Raw genomic sequence first — 16,862 nt, forward strand, 5'->3', positions numbered from 1 at the left:
GTGAGGTATATAATAATAATAATAATTTATTATTTGTACCCCGCCCATCTGGCTGGGTCTCCCCAGCCACTCTGGGCGGCTTACACCAAACATTAAAATACATTTAAATGTAGGTAGTAGGTAGGCTAGGTTGAGAGGCAATGACTGTCCCAGAGTCCTGTTACAAATTAATGGTTTACTGAATAGGGTTTTGCATTAGGGTTTCCCAAGTTGTCTAACCACTACGCCAATCTAGGTTGGGTTTGGTGAAGTGTAGGTATCTGACAACGCAGACCAGAGAGGAAATTCTGAACATTGTTTTCTACTATGAAGTTTTTTTACTTCTGCCATTATGTGTTTGTAGTTTTGAAAGCAGTTAAGTAGTACATGTTAGGATCTCCTACTCATGGGTAGGACCCTGGCAGAGACACATGCCCGACTGGCATGTTCCCTCCCTCCTGGTCGATTGTTCAAGAGCTTCAAAAGCTTTCTTCAGCCCGAACATCACAGCGATTGATGCCAAGAAACATCAGCACACTTACGGATCTGCAGAGTGTGCGCAGTTGTGTAACAGAACTCAGCAACTCAGCATTTTGGCTACTTTTATTTACATATAAACACACACGGAGCACTGGAACATGGCTTTCTCTCTCTCTAGCATCAGACAGCAAGGAGAAAGAACAAAAGACAATAGTCCCACTTCAGGAAACACAGTAACACAAACATCCTGTCTTCGTCACTTCCCACTGTGGAATGAAAACATACACCATCATGTGATAAACAACAATCCCATGACAGCAGAAACGGGGAATGAATCTTCAACAACCTCCCCCGATTCATGAACCGTGTTGCAGTCATCAGTGTAACTGCAGCAAACATACAGATGTCATACACACAGTATACCTCTCTGTCACCCGTTCCACCCTTGGAACTACCTGCAACTGGATTAGCCTTGGGCCTTACCATCTTGCACTTCTGACTAGTCTTGGTGTCATAACCCTTCTGACTATCAGGAAGTCTCATATCTGGCTTTGTTGGGACTCAAACCCTAGCCTCGTTTCTCTCTGAGGAATCAGTGTTGGCACACACAGCCTCTGGATGTGGTGCAACTTCCTTCTCCAAGGAAACAGTGTCTACCCTTACAGCCTTTGGGCGTGGTTTCTCGTCCCTTGAGGACAAACCCTGTACCCCTTTTAAGACTCCGGGTTTCAAGACCTGTGCCAAGCCACGAACCACAGCTAAATCTGCAACAGCTGTGTTAGCAAACTCCTGAGCATACCTGGTGGGCAATTCACCCTTTGTAGCTCCTCCTAGATTCATAGAATCATAGAGTTGGAAGAGACCACAAGGGCCATCCAGTCCAACCCCCCTGCCAAGCAGGAAACACCATCAAAGCATTCCTGACAGATGGCTGTCAAGCCTCTGCTTAAAGAACTCCAAAAAGGAGACTCCACCACACTCCTTGGCAGCAAATTCCACTGTCCAACAGCTCTTACTGTCAGGAAGTTCTTCCTAATGTTTAGGTGGAATCTTCTTTCTTGTAGTTTGAATCCATTGCCCCGTGTCGGCATCTCTGGAGCAGCAGAAAACAACCTTTCTCCCTCCTCTATATGACATCCTTTTATATATTTGAACATGGCTATCATATCACCCCTTAACCTTCTCTTCTCCAGGCTAAACATACCCAGCTCCCTAAGCCGTTCCTCATAAGGCATCGTTTCCAGGCCTTTGACCATTTTGGTTGCCCTCCTCTGGACACGTTCCAGCTTGTCAGTATCCTTCTTGAACTGTGGTGCCCAGAACTGGACACAATACTCCAGGTGAGGTCTGACCAGAGCAGAATACAGTGGTACTATTACTTCCTGATTTGCGAATCTGGCACATCTCCACGGTATCAGTGGAACTCACCTCAGTATTAGCATCAGCAGCAGACTCTGTATCAGAGCCTTTCGCAGTGGGGTAGCCTTGGAAAATACCTTTATTTCCTCCCCCCCAATACTGCGCTGCACTCAACATCTTTAGTGAGCAAAATCAGCTCGGTATGAGGCCTTAGTACTCTGTACATGCCTCCATACCACAGGAAGAATCAATGCTCCCTGCCTTTTGACATCTCATCCCACATGTCACACCCATCTATTGACATCCCTGCTTTTTCTGGGTTTATATTGCCACAGTTCCCATCAGAAACTCTGTCTGAATCCAGGAAAAGACCTTGCAAACTATGTTTGCCGAGCGTATCGCTCTGTGACTTTGGAACCCACATGTCAGATCCAATCATTGGCATATTGGCTTTTTCCGGGTTTGCCTTGTCACTGTCATCACCACCATCTCCATTACCAAGAGGGTGCCTCTGTGAGATACCCATATCGCCTCCCCCTTTTGCTTTGTCCTGAGCACTGGTACACCTGACCATCCTCATGTGAGACCTCAGCAATCTGGAAGACCTACGCACACATCCTGCATGAAAAGAATGGTTATCAGACATGATATCACTTGTCTCTGTAACCTCCCCACCCCCCCATGTTTACATCACAACATGGTAAGAACAAGCCATTCATAACGTCACTTTCGTTCTTCTGGAGGGTTGCGTTCTGTTTACAGTCATGCTGCATCAGCTGGAATTCCACCAGCACGCTGCAATTCCGACCTGAAATGAAAAACACGTTAAACATCACAACATTAACAAAATAAAAAAAAATTCTTTCCAGTAGCACCTTAGAGACCAACTGAGTTTGTTCTTGGTATGAGCTTTCGTGTGCATGCACACTTCTTCAGATACACTGAAACAGAAGTCACCGGATCCTTAAATATAGTGAGGGAGTGGGGAGGGGTATTACTCAGAAGGGGGTGGGAATGGGTGATCAGCTGATAGGTGTGGAAAACCTGTTGACGACTCTTAACGGCTGCAATTAGTCTTGCAGGGAAAGGCAAGGGGTGAGATGGCTAAAGATAGCTTTGTTATTTATAATGAGATAAGAATCCAATGTCTTTGTTCAGACCAGGTTTCTCCATGGTTTTAAGTTTGGTGATTAGTTGCAATTCAGCCACTTCTCTTTCCAGTCTATTTCTGAAATTTATCAGTCTATTTCTGAAATTTATTTGTATTAAGACAGCTACTTTGAGATCTTTTATAGAATGTCCTGGGAGATTGAAGTGTTCTCCTACTGGTTTCTCTGTCTTGTGATTCCTGATATCAGATTTATGTCCATTTATCCTTTGGCGTAGGGTTTGGCCTGTTTGTCCAATATAGAGAGCTTTAATCACAACATTAAAGCTTTTCAGTTCCACATTCCTGGTGCTATGCACCTCCAAGGAGTTTCCACCCAACTGGTGGAGCAGTTCCTTCTGTGGTGTAGGTGTACACGTGGTGAACCAGTTCCATCTTCCACAAAGGCGTGCCTTCGCCTCAGAATCTTACACAAAAGATTCCTGCACCTCAACACTGGAACAGCTGGTCACCATCTCTGCGCTGAAGCTCTGCATCTCTGGCCTTGCTTCATGTCGCCTGTTGGAAATGCTGCAAATGTTCCTGACATTTGGACCCAGTCCAAACTTCTCACAGGACAAACTTTCCACTGATTTGACCTCAGCAGTGCCACCTGCTGGTTGCAGTGATGTTTGGGATGACGTCACTAGTCAGCTCCCTTCTCCTTCCGTTCTGGAGAGTCCTCCCCACAGAACAGGATTGAGTGCCTCCCACTTTATGTGGGGGCCAGAGAGATCAAAGTCCAGCTCTCCGAACTTCTCCAGCATCCTAGACAGTCTGTCGCCATCTTGGAATGTCCAAGTGTGTTGCATATTAAATTCCTGCCGAACACACACTCAGGCTGTTGGGTCTCTGGCACAGCATCAAACTGCTTTTGCAGCTTCGGGAACAAAAGCGCTGCTCCCCCACATTCCCAAAATCCCAGCTTAAAGGAAGCTGTCTGAGGCTGAACTCTCATGGGTGATGCTGTCACCAAGAAGATAGTTACTCTGAGCATGTGCTGAGTACTTTGCATTAATAACGAGTAGCAAAAACCAGTCCTCCAAAAGCGAGGATTAGAGAAAACAGCACTTCCCAGGTCAGATGTTTCCAGGTCACTGGTTTCTCAGTGGACCTGTGTGTTAGTATTGCTTTTTAAAGACATCAATTGCTGTCAAGCCACAAGGTGCATTCCCTCACAGTCCACACAGCATATGCTTACCGCTTTTCCTTGTTCTGTCTTCTTGAGTCATACTTCTTGCCCTGTATTTATCTACAGTGGACGGCTTGTTTTGTTAATTTTTAAAAAGCAATAGTCATTTAATAGCAGTTAGCAATTGGCCTTCAAAGTGTGTGTTTGTTGGGAAGCGCAATCACATGAACTTAGTCAGACAAACTGATGACTATGAATGTTTTGCTCCATTGCAGTCTTTCAAAAAATTTTAAGTTGTTTGTTTAAAAAATAGTGATAGAATACCCTGTCTCCCAACAGGCTTGCCTGGTTTCCTATGCTGTAGACTTTTTTTAGCACCAGAGAAAGACCATTTTTATTTATAAAGTTTCCTGGATCTAGAACTTGGCACTATTCTCCTATGCTGGATTAAGGCTGGTTCTCTGCTCATTTTGTGTTGTTTCTGTGCTAGTTTTTACAAGGACATTGACTTGCTTTTCTGCTGATTTGAGTTTTATTTTTATGTATTAATGTACTTGAAGTATGCATTTGTGATGTGGCTTGATTGTGCTTTTATACAGTGTTGTAAACTGCTCAGATGACTGTGCTGAATGAGCAATATAAAAATAATCGGTGTGCATGTCTACTGAGAAGTAAATGCCACTGGATCTCATTCCAAAAAGCCTAACTTCACATATATGTTGGAAAAGATGAGTCTCAAAATCTACCGGTAACCGTTGGAAACAAAGGCATTGCTTGGAATGGGGTGATGCTTTGTATGCTATTCTTCAATGTTTGTGTTTGGTATCATTTTCTCTTCGGTTTTGATTTAGTTATTTAATCAGGACATTTTTTTTGAATTGCTCTACTCGAAGAGTATAGATTTTTATTGGTACTTAATGACATTACGATTATGGAAAAGCGGCATACAAATAAAACCTGATGTGAAAGGGCTTCTCCACACAGTAAATAGTTACATACATTATAGAATTTGCTATAAGACGTTATGGCGGTTGCCCACTTCTGTAGATTTAGACCAGTGATGGCCAAACTTGGCCCTTCAGCTGTTTTGGGACTACAGCTCCCATCATCCCTAGCTAACAGGACCAGTCAAAATAAAAATAAAAAATAAAAAATAAATCCTTACAGTAGCACCTTAGAGACCAACTAAGTTTGTTCTTGGTATGAGCTTTCCTGTGCATGCACACTTCTTCAGATACACTGAAACAGAAGTCACCAGACCCTTATATATAGTGAGAGAGTGGGGAGGGGTGATGGGAATGGGTGATTGGCTGATAGGTGTGGAAAACCTGTTGATGACTGTTAACGAGTTAATTGCAGGAAAAAGCAAGGGGTGTGATTGCTAAAGATAGCTTTCTCATGTACTGTATAATGAGATAAGAATCCAATGTCTTTGTTCAGACCAGGTCTCTCCATGGTTTTAAGTTTGCTAAGCCAGTGGTCAGGGATGATGAGAGCTGTAGTCCCAAAGCAGCTGGAGGGCAGTTTGGCCATCACTGATTTAGAGAAATCCATAGAAGATGCAGCTGCTCATAGCAGCCTGCCTGTGAATGTTATTTTGGAACAATACATACAATATATGTTTATTGTTGATAAACATATATGTTTATTGTCAATCGCTCTCACATCCAAGATATGTTTATTGTCGGTGGGGTTTTATTTTACTGAAATGGATGTCAGGTGTTTTATGGGGAGCAATTCACATGTGGCATCTAACACAAATCAACAAGATGCTGAGGAGATACTATGGCATACACTTTCCAGAATGAATTACAGGGAACCAGGCAGAAGGCGTTTTTCGGTGGCCACACCTTGTACTGTGACCATCCTGCAGATGCCCAAGAGTTAAAACTACTATATAATTTTTCGCAGATGTCTGAAGGCAGCCCTGTTTAGGGAAGCTTGCGCTGTTTGATGCCGTATTTTGTTGGAAGCCGCCCAAATAAGCTGGGGCAACCTAGTCAGATGCGCGGGGTATGAGAAATTAGTTGTTATTATTATCTAGCCAACTCTTGCCACAAACCGCGCGCTTGTTGCCCCCAAACCCCTTTTGCCACACCCAAGATGGAGGCGTCCAACCACTCCCTTTCTGAAGGGGAGCAAAGAGAGGCAGGAAACCTCTCTCGCTCAGAAAATGGCCGCCGCACTGGAGACTCCCTTTTATTGTTCACGCGCGTGGCCACACTCAATATGGCCGACACCACAGGCCACCAGCCTCTTCTCTCCTCAGAAAAGCGTCAGCGCGCCGGCCTTAAAAAAGAAAAAAAAAAGAGGGGCGGGGCTTGTCGCCGCTCTTCCCCACCCAGCTCTTTCTGGCCCGGCCCGCGACGCCGGCGACGTCACGCGACGCGGGGTTGCGCCCCGCCGCTGGCTGCGTGCGTGTGCGTGCGTGCGTCGAGGTGACGGAGCGGGCCGGACGCGTCCCTTTGTTGGCTCAGCGGCGCCTGTGAGGAGAAGCAGCAGCAGCAGCAGCAGCGGGCAGAGGCAACAGCGGCGGGTGTTTGTTATCGGTCCGCCGAAGGGAGGCGGCCAGGCCGGAGCCTTCGAGTCCGTCCGTCCCCCCGGCGGCCCGCTGGGGCCGGCCCCGCTCCGCGCCGTCTCTCCCCGCCGCCGCCGCCGCTGCCGCCGCCGCCTCAGCCAACATGGACTCGGACGAAGGCTACAACTACGAGTTCGACGAGGACGAGGAGTGCAGCGAGGACAGCGGCGCCGAGGAGGATGAGGACGAGCCCGACGACGACGACGAGCCCGACGATGACAACCTGGACCTGGGCGAGGTGGAGCTGGTGGAGCCCGGGCTGGGCGTGGGCGGCGAGCGCGACGGGCTGCTGTGCGGCGAGACGGGAGGCCTGGGCCCCGGCGGCGGGAGCGGCGGAGGCCTGGGCAGCAGCGGCCTGGGCGGGCCGGGCCCCGGCGGAGGGCTGGGCCACGAGCAGGAGGAGGATTACCGCTACGAGGTCCTGACGGCCGAGCAGATCCTGCAGCACATGGTGGAGTGCATCCGAGAGGTCAACGAGGTCATCCAGGTGCGCGCGCGGAGCCCGGCCCGGCCCGGCCAGCTCGAGGGGGCCGGCTTGGCTTGCACGCGGCGGGTGGCGGCGGCGGCGGCGGCGGCTGTGGAGGAGGAGGAGGAGGAGAGGAGCAGCCGCGGCTGGAGAAAGCTCGGGGTGGGGGGAGGGAAGGGGTGGGCGCTGCTCGTGCAGGAATGCGGGCCGTGGAGGGCCAGGAGGATCGGCCGCGGCCTGCTCCAGCCACGCCTTCGCACAAGCGCTTCGCCCAGCCAGCGAGCTGCTTGGGAGGCCCTCGCTTTCTCTCCCCCTTCCTCCCTCTCTAAGCTCTTATTTCTGCCTCTTGGCAGAAGGGGGGGAGCAGGATGAATGAGTAGCAATGGCTCGGGGTGCCGTTGTCTTGTTGCGATGGGTGGAAGGAAGGGTGTATGTGCTCAAGCGGGTGTTGCCGGCTCTGTTAGTGTGTGTTCGCTCAGGGTTTTCAGTGAACCCGGCGTGGCATCCGGAGGGGCAGCCGAATGGGCCTTGCCGCGTTAGAAACAGCGGCTTTGTGGAAGTTTAAACCAACAAACAAAATAGCCTACGCTTATATGAGCTGGAGTTCCCAGATGCATAAAGCATTGTTCCCAGTTGGAAGAAAGAGAAGTGGATATATACACACACTCTTACTTGTAACCAGTGGAGAATGACTAATAGCCATGAAATGCATGTGTATGCATAGCCTGTGACAATTCTCTGTGGATCTTAAATGTGTATATGCCCCCCCATTATCATCAGAAATAATCGATGTTAACACAGTTATCTTAGACCTTTTAAAGAACTGTAGCCTGTAGTCAGCTAGGAAACCATTGTCCAGAAGGTTGAGCCCCTATGATCCTTAACCATCTTTTTAAAGGCTTTTGGACTGTGAACTTAGGGATTGGACCCAGGCCCAAGAATTGAGCCCCAACAATCCTTTGCAGTTGTGGAGTGCGCCTTCTGGATTGTGCTGTGCAGCTTTTCAGTATTGCAAAATAAAAGCAACAGGGGAGGGCTCAAGAATGTGCGTGTGGAGTGGTGTGGGTCTGGAGTTTTTAGGTACTGTTGTGGCCTTGTGAGCTGTATAGTTTCAGATATTCTTTAGTCTGCACCCACATGTTTAGACACACTTTTTGCAGGTTCCACAGATACTAGAACTTTCTCAGAGCTAGGGTTAATCATACTTCAAGTAGTTACATTGAAATTGATGGACACAACTACCTTCAGTACATTAATTTCAGTGGGTTTGTGCTGAATAGTTGCCAGGTCTGCTAGAAGGGGGATGAGCCTTCCAACTGCCAATGGGTCTCATCTGTCTGACATAATGCTTTTTGGCTACAGTAAAATATGAGTTTGGGGAAAGGGAGAGGCCACTTTAATATTTTAGGGTTGTGTGTGTTAAAATTCCACTTTGTGCAAAATAAATTGTGTATTGATTTTTGTGGAAAAAAAAATATTCCTGATATTGGTCATGAAGGTAGATGGTTGTTAAATCTTTTTTAGTTCTAACCGATCATTCATATCCAGCATCTTTATGTGTTGATGTCTTGAAGATTGCTGGTTCTTCTGGTAGGACTAGGAAAATCTCAGGTGTCTAGTTGTTAATGCTTTTATCTGGGTATTTTCCCTGTGCCTTTCAGTCCTCAAGATGACATACAATTGCCTAGGGATTGGAAATGTGTGCCCCCCCCTTACACAGACAATAACTATTAAGGTAGGCAGGCAGTATTCTGTCAGCATCTTCACCATCATGAACTTACAACCATATTTAATAATTTGCCTTTAGATAATATACTAGAATAAAACATGTGCTCCCCTACACATACTGATCTTTTTGAAAAGTCATTATTGATTCCTGCAAAATATCATTTGACTTATTCAGGAAATTAACATGATACAGGAGCACACTTTCTTACGTACTAAGGAAGGTATTAAGCTATGGAAGTTTTGGTTCTAATTTAGTTTGGTTCAAGTTGCTTTTCTTGTTTGGCAACCATGTTACTTCTGGTTGGTAGGAATAATTGCCCTTCCTTGTCTCACAGTTGCCATAGCAAGGGGTAGGCAATCAGTGGCTTACATAAAACTCTTTGAAAACTTCTTCCTTCAGCAGCTTCTTTGTTTGGATCAAATAGGAGAGGAAGTTACTTTGATGATAAAAGTGCAGGCGTCCTCACTTTGCATGGTGTTCACATGGTTGCCGAACTTGGATATAGCATGGAAGATAAGTTGCATGGTGCCCTGACTGATTTTGGCTCCATTTGTACCATACATTTAAAGCAGTATCACTTTAGACAGTCATTACTTCCCCTAAGAATCCTGGGAACTGTATTTTGTTAGGAGTACTGAGAGTTGTTATTCCCCAGTATTCCCCTCACAAAGCTTCAGTTCTCACAAGAGTCAATCCCTCTTCCCAGGTAGCTCTGTGAGGCGAATGTTGGTCTCCCAACAGCTTCTCAGCACTTTAACAAATGACAGTCCCCAGCATTCTTTGTGTGAACCCATTACTCTTTAAAATGATATACCTTAAAGAGTACCTTAAATGTATAGTGCAGGTGGGACCTTTGTTTTACTGCATGTGTGTGTTGTCACCATTTTCTAGCAAATACTTTGCCAAATCAAAATCTCCCTCCTGTCCTTTGAGGGGAAAAGAGATGTAGTACTGGTACATCTGTCTTGGTGGGTGAAGGAAGCAGTAGGAGAGGGGGGCAGCATTCTAACATTTATTTTAACTGATAAGACCGGAGAGAAGCTAGGATTGGAAAATGCATTCAGATGATCCAGAGAGGCTCTTACTGCCATTCTTCTACATTTAGATATCACAGTAATTTGGCCCTAAACATGACTAAAGAGAAGGGGCAGTGCTTTTTTCTGGGGAGGACACAGGGGTACGCATACCCCTAAACATTTTGTGAATGTAAGTTTGACCTCATTGAGGGGTAGTACTTCAATATGAGTAGGAAAATGAGAGTACCCCTAAACATTTTTTTAAAGAAAAAAAGCACTGAGAAGGGGTAACCATGATCCTATTTGGGGTCCTAGAGGGGGTCATTGTGGCCAGAGATTGCTCTCCTATTCCCAACAGAAGACCAGCATGTCAGTCTTATATTGGGCGTAGAACATTCAGCTACCAGCCCTAAATCTATAGAGGCAGTGTTTTTAGTTAGACTGAAAGCAAACTCAACCCAAACTTTTTTTAAGGGCCTTCACTGATGTGGTGAGAAGAATGTGAGAGGTAGTGTACTTTGCCCTGTAGATTGCAGCTGCTGTGTCATTATCTGTTCTTCTTACCCACCCTGACTGTTTGCAGCCTCACAGTTTGCACTTTAAATACAACCAAGTTTTGCTTAACATGGAGGGCTGCAATAGATTCTGACTTCACAGCAAGTAGGAAAATACTTGTGAAGTAACTTGTAGCACTATTTGTGTACTTTTGTCATTCGAAGTCATGTTGGCTACTTCACATTAGTAGTGAAACTCTTGCTTTTTGGGAACCTTCACCCTTAAGGTTTAGTCCTTTCGTGAGTTTTTTTTTTAGGCAAGATGAAAAATGGCTGCAGTCTGATTTCAAATTGCAAGGGTTGGGTGGTTGTTATTGCAGAGTGAGTAACAGTGGGTGTGGATGGATTGCATTCTGCTTCAATTCTGTTCCAAGTAGACCCTGAACTCAAGCTTATCTCTCCTTAATCTGTAGTGTGAGATATGTAAGAAGTGTGTATTGGTATCTTTGTGTCTGACACTTCAAGGTCAAACATAAGATTGGAGTTTTATTCAGGGAGCAAATGTGCTTGGTCAACTGGATCTCCAGTCCCAGCCTGCTGCTGTTGGGTTATATGATCGGCTTCCCAGCTCTTGCTCCTCAGGTCTTCAGTTTTTGTGAGGCTGAGCTAGCTCATGCTTTTTACTTGCTTAACTGCTTCTACCTTGTGATACATTGAAGTTGTCTTCAATATATTACCCAGCAAACAGAAACTTTAGAATTAATGCCTTCTGGGTTGTTGGTTTTGTGTGCATGACAGACACAGGAATGACTTACCACCCTGTAATGATGGAATGAGGTGGGGTTACTTGCTGAGTCAGTCTCAAAATCTGCATCAAAAGTCTATAGTGAGCAGGAGGGAGCAGTTCAACTAACTTATATAACATCACATGTTCATGTTTACATATTACTTTTGCAAGCATGCTGAATGCTAAGTTGTCATTAGTTACTTTGCTGAATTCTTATTCAGGCAACTTTGTGAGTTATTTATTGAAAAGTCCTGAAATGGGCTTTGGAAATTATCAGAACATTATTGTGTTACTACTTGTGTTTCTGAATCTGAGGTGCTTGAGTCCACTTAACACAAGATATTTTTGTTTTTGGAAAAAATACCAGAATACAGAATACCAAGCTAGTGTCAGACAGAAGTAAATGCATGTGTTGGTATTTGTTCTTACGCAAGTGAAAACTAATCTTTTCCTAATTGTTGATTGCTCGTATTTTAAAGGTTAAGTGCACAGACCTAACATTCCTTGAAAATTGAAGCCATTAAACATTATTTCCCTTAGGCTTTGAGCAGAGGGTTAGAGAAGAGAGGGGAAGTTGAACATTATATGCATTAAATGAATTACCAGTTACCACAAAAAATGCTACTTGGTACATTATGAAATAATAAAATTAACACATTTTGATTCTGACAATAATCAGATATATTTTTGATACACGAGAGATGGAACCACAAGCTGCTGCAGTCTAAAGTAACTAAGCATATCCCCATGACCATGAAGAAATATTTTTTTTTTAGAGACAACTCAAATGAATGAATGCAAGTAGGCTTCTGAATAGCTTCTTGTCTAGTGATAAGAAATGCACACAAGCTCTTCTCATAGAAAGATTTGATCTATTTTTCTTTTACTTTTGGACTAGTGATGTTGTATAAAATGGTTATGTTGACCGTCAGGTTTGCAACTTGCTTGCAGTACTTCCCTATAAAGCAGCTAATACTGCTTTTCTGTTCATTCTCATTGGATAGTTTTTCTTCACTTTTTCCATATGGGACTTTGCATAGAAGAAGAGAATACTACTTAAACTTTTGAGTGTTTTGCCTCAATATGTGTAGTAGGATAGGGGTTTTTGCACATAGATACGTGTTTGCATTAGTGAGAACTCACACAGATACCTGTTGGACACATGCTCTAGCTTACTGCAAAAGGGAGGGAAGAGGATTGACAAACACCCATACTTGGTCCAAGAACAGTTCTGGAGCTGCTGCTTTGTCAGCATCTCCTTGTTTTCTCCCTTTTATGGGCAGCCCTGCAAACCGAGTCCAGATTCTGTTGTGTTCTCTACCTCCTTACTTGCTAGGAAACTGTATTTGTGGCCTCTGGCTTGACGAATACTTTGTTCCCTTTGTCCTGAGGTCAGCTACTAGGAACACACGGCTACCCGTGGCCTCTTTAACAACCCTGCTGCTTGTTTGCTTTCTCCTTTCTCTCCTCCCCCAAATTTCCTTCACCCTCTTCTCTCACTTTGGACTCCATTCTTGTCCAGTGGGCTTGTGCCACAAATTTGAAGTAACAGAATCCATGTGTTTAGCTATCATAATTATCATATTGTATCTGGAACCAATGGGTTATGTCCGTGCTTTTCAACCAGTGTGCCATGGCACCCTGGGGTGCCTTGAATGGTGGTCACGGGTGCCGTAGACAACGCTGGCCTCTGTCATTCTCGCTCGCCTTCCCTCCTCTGATGCCCTCTCACATCTCTGCCTCCCAAAGGTTTGTGCAACTGTTTGATGCAGGCGAATGGTGCTTCTAGCTCCCCAGGCGAATGGTGCTTCTGGGGCTGGCCAGGGTGTACTTTCCAGGTCCCTGTGGAGCAGAGTGAGGAGGCACCTCTCTTTGAGGCGGGGGGGGGGGCAGCGCCGAGACCAGGGCTGGCAACAGTGGCTACCCAGAGGACTCCCAAGGAGAGAGGAGAGGAGGCTGAGGGAACACTCCTTAAGGGAGTGTGAGGGGCTTCCGGCTCTGCAGGCAAGGGGTGACATAACTGGGCTCCTGATCCCCACAGGGGTGCTTCAGAAAGAATGTAATTGGTCAAGGGAGTTGTCGACCCAAAAAGATTGAAAACCTCTGGGTTATGGCACACTAGCATGCTTTGGAACTGTTATTACATCATGTGATAAATATGATTCTTAAGACCCAAGAAAAGTCAGCATGGAGGTAAAATTGGAATTAGCTCAGGAAAAAAGATAAATTTGAGGCCTGGTTCTCACATACAGCTTTACCAGTAGTTAGCCTATCTGGATGTACCACATCGGAGTGCAAAATGATGTTCTTGTGACCCTACACATAGCACGCTATATCAGAGAAGGCCCTGACACCCAATTTTCTATGTGGAAGGAATTTTTATTTGATATGGAGGAACATTCATTGATGTGACCCCCAGCATGCACTTAGCCCATGTACTGCTGGATCAAGCAAAAAAACTGTCACGTCCAGCAATTTGTTCTTACATTTGACAACCTGATGTTTTTTATGTTGTTGTTGTTGTTTGTTTGTTTCAATTTATACATCGCCCTGTACCTGGAGATCTCAGGGTGGTTCACAAGACTGAAAGCAGGACTTGAGGGGTGCAACAGTGCTGGTCCCACTTAAAATGCCCAGCAACTGGTATTTAGGAGCATACTGCCTCCCAACAGTGAAGGTAGAGCATATAGCCACATGGTTAGGAGTCCCTGATAGCCCCATCCTCCTTGAATTTGTCTACTCTTTTAAAGCCTGTCCAAATTGGTGGCCATCACTGCTTTTTGAGGGGACAAATTTCATAGTTTATGCTGTGTGTGAATGAATATTTTCTTTTTGTGTGTCCTGAATCTTCCAACATTTAGCTTCATTGGATGGAATGCCTCAGGTTCTAGTGTTATGAGAGAGGGAGGAAAACCTATCTATGAACTTTTCCTGCACCATCCATAATTTCATACAACTCTGTTGTGTCTCATTATTCACCTTTTCCCCCAGTTAAAAATCTTCAAATAGTGTAATCTTTCCTTAATTGGTAACATTCTCTCAGGTGGTTCTCAACATACCGGTATTTAAAGAGCTTCTCTGTAAGTCTTTTTAAAAACATCTTTTAAAACTAGAGAGTTCAGCTGCAGCAAATTCATCCAGCTTCCTTCACAGGAAGCTTACTAGTCTTGTTCCTTAAACCACCATGTGATTCATATGCATACTTTGAGGAATACTGTTCGTATCTGAAGAAGTGTGCATGCACACGAAAGCTCATACCAAGAACAAACTTAGTTGGTCTCGAAGGTGCTACTGGAAGGAATTTTTTATTTTATTTTGTTCACCTTAAGATCAACAAAGGCTGAAAAGTGCCAAGAATGAACTAGCACCAAACAAAAAGCCGTATATGCACCCATGATATGAAAGAAAAGCCTAAAGTTTTATCATCCCACTTCTCACCTCAAGACCAAACAAGAGAAAAATACAAATGATCAGTGCCAAATTTACTGTTTTACTATTCCTGTTGTCAACAGCCCTTATTTTTCCTGCTTCAACCTGTTTTCACCTTTCTGTGTGCCTGTGGTGCTATTGATGACATCCGCTAATCTTGTTGATTGACATCTGATGGGAAATGACTTGATTCCAATTCCGAGGAGCAGAACTACACATAGAGGTGTTCTTTGTGTCTACCCAGCAGTTGTGGGAAGTCCCTTCCCCTACAGGTCTATAAAATTCTGAATCCATATCCTTTTCTGTACAAGCTGGGGGATAGCACAAATTAGATATGCGTTATAAATTATTTTAGTTCTAATTCTTATCTTTGATAAGCTCTTGAAAATGGATTGGACTGAAATTGAGCTCAAAATTCATTGTTCCTTGGACTCCCACTTTATTTGGACTTCAGGAAGTGGTCCAAAATACTTATGGGTGTGTCATACTGGAAGATGAAGCTTGTTGGATGTGGCCACACTGTTTAGTGGTTGTTGATGGAAGCAGAATTGGAGGAAAATTGAATTGGTTTAAAAGTTGGGCATTGCCTTAAACCAACATGAAAGGACATGAGTTTGAAGAATGAGGGTTGATTGGCAAGTGTTCATATATCTGAAACTGTGTCTTATTGAAGGATCATGATCAGGTGTAATGCTTTTTGTTTCTAAGGTAAGAAACAATAGCACAAAATTTTAATAAATAAATTCAGGTTGAATGATAGAAAGGACCCCAGTAGTGATGATAATAATATAGCACAAACAAGATGCCCAGGGATGTTTTGGGATCAGTTGCCATTGAATTGTAAGCAAGCATATTTCCAGCTTTGACACTCTGTTTTCGTGCTTTTGTTTATTTTATTGCAGCAGTGCTTTGAGTGCTTTTAACAGAAAAGCAACTCTTTAATATTAACAATAAATAGAAAGGATTATGTTCTTTTTGCCACTGGCTAATGGAGGCAGTTGTGGAAATGGCAGCGCTGCAGGCCCTCATTGGCCAACCAGAATTTGACTTTTTTACTTCTGTTTTTTGAAAGCAGATGAATAGCTACCACTTGTGACAGTGGTAGGAAAAACAAGCCTTTTGATTCTGGATTTGGTGGACTGTGCTCGGGTAATGTAGTAGCTAGATTTCTTGGAGACACCCTGCCTTAAATTCCTGCTTGGCCACAAAGCCTCCTGAGGAGCCTTGAGCTGGTCTCAGCTGAATCCACCTCACAGGGTGGCTTTGAGGATAAAGAGAGGGGGGTGTATTCTGCTCTGAGCTCTTCAGAGAAAGGGAAGGATTATAATATAATAGCGGAGCAATCTCCAGCTCTGTAATTGCATCTAGCATTAATTTTGTTTGCACAACTTCATATATTGTCACCGATGTACAAAAAAAGGCCTAGGCTGTCTGTCATTTAAAATGATGCACACTGAAACCATTGGTACTGAAAAAATGTGAGGCTTTTATAGTCTCTGTTTGAAACCTGGCAAAGTAATTTCATACTTGGAGTATTCTGAAATGTTTCTGAGCCTCTGTGGCTGTAAAATAGATTTGTTTGAAATATTGCTGATATTTCAGCTCTGTGCTAATTGTGGCAACCATTCCAGAAATGAAGACCATTACTTGAAGCTGTCACTTTCAATGCTTAAGTGACTTGCAGATCCTTGATATATTTTTAACTTCAGGAGGGTTACCTACTGGAATAGGACAGCTGTTTATTTTGCCACTAGCAGTCTTCGGGCAACAGAGCACACATGTAATCACACTAGCCCAGACCTAAGTAGAAAGGGGGTGTTATGTAACATGTTGCTCTCCAAGGGTTTAGAATAAGCTGGCTTGAGTTATGTGGGGTTTTTTTATAGGCTGCAAATATTTTTTTAAATGTGCATAACCTGAATAACTATTGGGGACCAACAGATCATATTGCTGTGTTTTGAGAATACCTGTGGTATTTATTCTGACTTTCCTCTAGATTTTTTTTTTTGCAGAAATTCAGTACACCTTCTGCAGTGAAAATTGTATAACATAAACCCAATTGAGAAGACTCCCTTTTAAAAGGGTGGCATGTTGCACTTAGTGACCACTTGATATTAGTCTATTCCTATAAAATCTTGATTACAGTGCTGTAAATTATTCAGTTGTATTGTATGGGCATTTAACATCTGTCAAATCATAATTTCTGTGAGGATGTGTTACACCTCCCCAGTAAGTGTAGGTGCACTTACACATGGGTACTATGTAA

The 16,862-nt window shown here is 44.2% G+C and overlaps 1 protein-coding gene across 2 annotated transcripts in view; it reads left to right on the forward strand.

The window, feature by feature from the left end:
- Positions 1–6,548: 6,548 nt before the first annotated feature.
- Positions 6,549–16,862, forward strand: part of ARIH1 (ariadne RBR E3 ubiquitin protein ligase 1) — a 51,824-nt gene continuing 41,510 nt past the window's right edge. Inside the window, exon 1 of one of the 2 annotated variants that reach the window (XM_033167264.1) lies at positions 6,549–7,162. In XM_033167264.1, coding sequence (XP_033023155.1) covers positions 6,779–7,162 — 384 coding nt within the window. In that variant the 5' untranslated portion in view covers positions 6,549–6,778. The remainder of the gene's footprint in view (positions 7,163–16,862) is intronic. The other variant, XM_033167265.1, reaches the window with a different exon arrangement.

The sequence above is a fragment of the Lacerta agilis genome, chromosome 13 (genome assembly GCF_009819535.1).
Source record: "Lacerta agilis isolate rLacAgi1 chromosome 13, rLacAgi1.pri, whole genome shotgun sequence".
NCBI lineage: Eukaryota > Metazoa > Chordata > Lepidosauria > Squamata > Lacertidae > Lacerta > Lacerta agilis.